At 36.2% G+C, this 5,233-nt stretch overlaps 1 protein-coding gene across 1 annotated transcript; it reads right to left on the bottom strand.

Moving 5' to 3' along the window:
• Positions 1-2,107: 2,107 nt before the first annotated feature.
• Positions 2,108-4,426, bottom strand: LOC140164120 (uncharacterized). The gene is made up of 3 exons (XM_072187365.1): positions 4,324-4,426; positions 3,227-3,326; positions 2,108-2,282 (listed from the first exon to the last, which is right to left on the bottom strand). Exons 1-3 carry the CDS (start codon positions 4,424-4,426, stop codon positions 2,108-2,110), a joined length of 378 nt encoding a protein of 125 aa, XP_072043466.1.
• Positions 4,427-5,233: the final 807 nt, after the last annotated feature.

The following is a 5,233-nucleotide window of genomic DNA, read 5'->3' as shown; positions in this document are numbered from 1 at the left end:
TGCTGGGAAACCTGCATGAAGTACTGAAAATTGAAAATTATTCAAGTATCAACCTGTTACAGACAATGCGAAACCACTTGGCAACAGATTATTTTGTAGCAAGATATTTATAAAATGAACCATACTGCGCTACAAAAATTCAAAATTCTAAAAGTATTATTGTTTTGGAAAGAGTAAATTGGTCAGGAAGGGCGTATGGTATGGTGATTATTTTCGTCCAAATAAATATTATGGTCTATTCATGAATATTTTCTTTCATTAAAGAAGCAGTGAATTTGTATTCGCCAGCAAAGTTACGTAATGTTACCATGTCAACTGGATCACGCGCTTGAGTATTGAACCATGATCGAAACAATCACCAAACAAAGTTTATGGCAGAAGGCATACCAAACTAGCGTAATCCGGTAACCAAGAATTTTACGTAACCACTTAACCAATAAAACCATCTGGATATTTTGTGATCTAACGTTTCTTAGTCTGTGCATTCAAGCGAGTATCAGGGTCTGATTTTCAATAGAGGGGGCGCCGAGCTACCGCCGCCGCGGCGCCCATACAAAGTCAGGCGCCGTTCTGCAAAAACACACAATCAGGCGTCGCTCTGCAAATATTAGGGGGGCGCTCGCAGGGTCCCCCCCCCCCAACCTTAAATCCGCCCCTGAGTATCCATCTTTCCGCCAAGGTAAGGACTGGAATAATATACGAACATGATGTAAAAAAAATCCCGGGGTCACTCCCATTGTGGCCTGTACACCATCCGCGATAATGAAAACGCGTAAAAGGGTCGTTTTTCGTGGGTAGGCACGATACGCGCGTATCGCGTTTAGGGTGTCAAAAACATGAAAAATTGGAAAAAAGGATAGCAAAATTGCAATTTCTAAATACGCGGAAGTGAAATTTAGGGTATGAAATTTGATGTTAGGAATGAAATCCTTGTTTAGGGTGTCGTTTTAGCCAAGGGTTAAATCCTTGTTTAGGGTGCTTTTCAAAAGTTGATTATCGCGGATGGTGTACAGGCCACAATTGAGTGACCCCCGGGGGAAAAATAGTAAGAGACACATCCCATCCCATTGATTACCCTGACTTATTGCATGCAAATGATAATGCCATCTATAGGTGTGTTTAGACGGTAGCCTACTTTCGAATGTAACTTACAAGCGAGCCAGCAATTAAACTATGCTACAAGCGAGTGTGTGTCCACACGGGACTTACTTGTAAGCCAACTCAAAAGTAAGAGTGACCTTCACTGGTCAATTATAGGCTTGTTCAGACGATCGCTTGTAAAGTCGCTTGTAACTACATTCAAATGTAAACTTGTATGTAGTGCCCGTCTAAACACACTCGCATGTAGCTACATGCAAGTTACAAGTGACGATTTTACATGTAAGATATCTTAATGTAGCGAGTAACATTCGAATGTAAGGCCAGTGTGACTTGCATGTTAACTCGCTTGTAAGCATGACCTTGATGACCCAATCCTATTCTGATTGTGCATAATCATGGCATGATTTATCAGTGAAGGTCACTCTTACAAGTGAGTTGGCTTACAATTACAAGTAAGTGCCGTGTAGACACGCACTCGCTTGTAGCATAATTTAATTGCTGGCTCGCTTGTAAGTAACATTCAAAAATAGGCTACCGTCTAAACACACCTTATGCCATGATTATGCACAATTAAAATAGGATTGGGTCATCAAGGTCATGCTTACAAGCAAATTAACATGCAAGTCATGTTCATACTGGTTACATTCGAATGTAGCTCTCTACATGTATAAAGATATCTTACATGTAAAATCGTCACTGGTAGCTACATGTGAGTGCGTTTAGACGGGCACTACATGCACGTTTACATTTGAATGTACTTACAAGCGACTTTACAAGCGATCGTCTGAACAAGCCTTATACTAGTACGTAATGCGAAAGATATTGGATGATCAAATGTTAAACTGTGTAAACTATTTTACGTGTATGGTGATAATCAAGTTATATATATCCACGAGTGGACTTCGCAGGAAATGTATTTCCGATTATAGATTATACATTATGGACAATATTAAATCCGTAAATGCTGATATATTTGTCCACTGAATTTTATTAGAAATATTGGCTTTTATATCACAGCCTCTGACGTCATAATCTCCTTCAACACGGCATTCCACTTTCTACGTAACTTATTGGCTTTCCATACAGCATACAGATACGGTTCGGTGTCATATATCTCCAGTATTGTGCCATCCAGGATTCCATTTAATACACTCTCAAGCACTTTGGAATTGGTTTCAACTCTATAATAAAGTCAAAAAATTCAAATTTTCTAATTTAATTTTCTTCAATGATGAATGAGTTGGTATCAGAGCGATATACCGGAGTATATAGCTATCGCTATGTTTCACAGCTCTCGTTATTGTTTTGGAGCACAAGACACAGACATAGCGTTTATGTATGTTTCCGTAAAAAACGGAATATTTCATACAAAACTTAAAGCCATAATGTACGATCTTATAATATGAAATTGAATACATGAATTCAAAACACACCCAAGTCCATGGGAAGTGATTTTGAGAAAAAAACCTGTGTATCATTTTAATTCCTTCAGTTAGATTTACCTGCTCAGTCATGGTAAGTTTTACGTGCAAATAAATGGTTAAACTGTATTAGGTATGACGATTATCATTTCAGGGACTTCGTGGGGTTCATTTTAAATGCTGGACTTGGGTGGTTTTTTTAATCATATACAAAGACAATGATGTTGGAATGAGATTACCACTTGTAAGATAATACAAAATAAAGCACATAGGTATGTATAATGTTGATAAGCATTCTGTCATGTAATATAAACCACACACTTTCCTTGATTAAACCCATTCTTTTTTTTCAAAAGTCACTCTCCAATAATGAATGTGTTACAAGTGGACTTTTATACATACTGGATTTCAATCAATGTGTTACAAGACTCAGATCATGGACTTTGGTGGTTCTTTCATACATGCTATTTTTCACATGCTCAATAGACACAGAGGATGAATTTGAGTTGTTCTTTCATACATATGACAGGCCTATGTATAGCAACAATTTCCCATGCTTAACTCAATTTGGCCAAAGTATGGACTTGGGTGGGTTTTGTATTCATGTATATAATAACAGGAAATTGTACATTAAGGCTTTAAAACCATTTGTTCCGTGCAATATTTAAAAGTCAAGTGGATACACCCACTTATAAGTAACTTACCCTCCAAATAGATTTGCCGCATCGTTGGGTTTGGATCGTTCTTCTTCTGACATGCTCCTCAAAGACTTGAACATAAACTGCTGCATCTTAACCAAACTTTCTAAAAGACAAAATGAAACTCAATTCTGTATCCACAATTAAAATAGGCGACAGGCTCTTTCGATAAATAAGCGCTATTTTACCATAAAAGTGGTAACTACTCCCCATTCCAGAAAAATACAGCACTAATATTTTGGGATTAAAAAATTATTTTCAAGTTCTGCCAAATGAAACATAGCTCAATCCTAATCATTCATTTAGTCCTAACTGGAGATAAAAGAAAAAGTTCACTATTAATTTTACTAATTTCTTGAAAAAAAAGAAGAGCAAAGAAGCATTCAAAATCTTGAGTATCTAATTTTCACTTTTTTGTGTTACTTAAATTAAATGGTTGCTTATAAGAAAGAAACTTGTCTTTTCAAAAAAATAGAATGCATAAACTGAAATTAGTTTTAGTGCAAGTCTTTGGGCTTGATTGTCACAGCATACGCAAAACACCCTAAAAACGCATGTTTTTGGCCATTATCTCCAATTGCTAATTAGGACTAACTAAATGATTAGGATTTAGCTATGTTTCATTTAGCAAAACAGGATAATATTTTTTTAATCCCAACAAATTAGTGCTGTATTTTTCTGGAATATGGAGTAATCATTAATTACTATAAATTATTTATTACTAAATAGTTCTTCCAGCATAACCCGTGTTATGCACCGTTAAGATATGACAACCAATTGTCACAGGCGAAGGTCAACTTCTGGAAAGCTGAACATAGTCATCTAATGTAAATGGTTCCCCTTGACTGCGTGAGAATCTAGCCAACTGGCCATTTCAGGCGCAGGGAAAGAATGGAAACTAAACATTTTGGATATATAGTCAACAGGGGAAATATAGATTTCAAATGGAATGAACACATTAGGCAGCTCCGTTTGGATTTCATACACCCTTTTAGAATGATTCTACCTGGCTTTTCCAGAGAAGAAGGATGAGTTTCACCCTGCAGTGGAATATGGATCTTAATTGAATTAACACAAAGTCTCCTAATTATCGGGGCACCTACCGTCGCGATCACACAGAAGCCGATGTGAAACTTCCGCTAATACGTTCATGGTAAACGCCCATTTCTGTCGCTCTGTGCGAAACTGAAGCATATGTTCCAACATTGACGTGTCATCGGCTGCAATTAAGGGTAGACAAGTACTGTTGGTCGAAGCAGCCAAAATTTATCGATTTTCATTATGTAAATTAATGTACTATTGAAAAATAACACTTTGATGTTTTGCAAAAGTTCATTCTACAAACCATATACTTTCAAACCTTGCTTGATTTATCGTTGTTAATAAAATACGTATGTTTATGTAAGGGACTGTTGCGTTATTGACCCGCAGAATTTTCCGGGTCGGACGATCAAGGTAGACTAATACAATCCTAATCATTCATTTAGTCCTAACTGGAGATAAAAGAAAAAAGTTCACTATTAATTTTACTAATTTCTTGAAAAAAAAGAAGAGCAAAGAAGCATTCAAAATCTTGAGTATCTAATTTTCACTTTTTTGTGTTACTTAAATTAAATGGTTGCTTATAAGAAAGAAACTTGTCTTTTCAAAAAAATAGAATGCATAAACTGAAATTAGTTTTAGTGCAAGTCTTTGGGCTTGATTGTCACAGCATACGCAAAACACCCTAAAAACGCATGTTTTTGGCCATTATCTCCAATTGCTAATTAGGACTAACTAAATGATTAGGATTTAGCTATGTTTCATTTAGCAAAACAGGATAATATTTTTTTAATCCCAACAAATTAGTGCTGTATTTTTCTGGAATATGGAGTAATCATTAATTACTATAAATTATTTATTACTAAATAGTTCTTCCAGCATAACCCGTGTTATGCACCGTTAAGATATGACAACCAATTGTCACAGGCGAAGGTCAACTTCTGGAAAGCTGAACATAGTCATCTAATGTAA

The sequence above is a fragment of the Amphiura filiformis genome, chromosome 11 (genome assembly GCF_039555335.1).
Source record: "Amphiura filiformis chromosome 11, Afil_fr2py, whole genome shotgun sequence".
In the NCBI taxonomy this organism is placed as follows: Eukaryota; Metazoa; Echinodermata; class Ophiuroidea; order Amphilepidida; family Amphiuridae; genus Amphiura; species Amphiura filiformis.
Note: the sequence above shows the minus strand (reverse complement) of the source record. Positions and strands in the feature narration are given on the sequence as shown.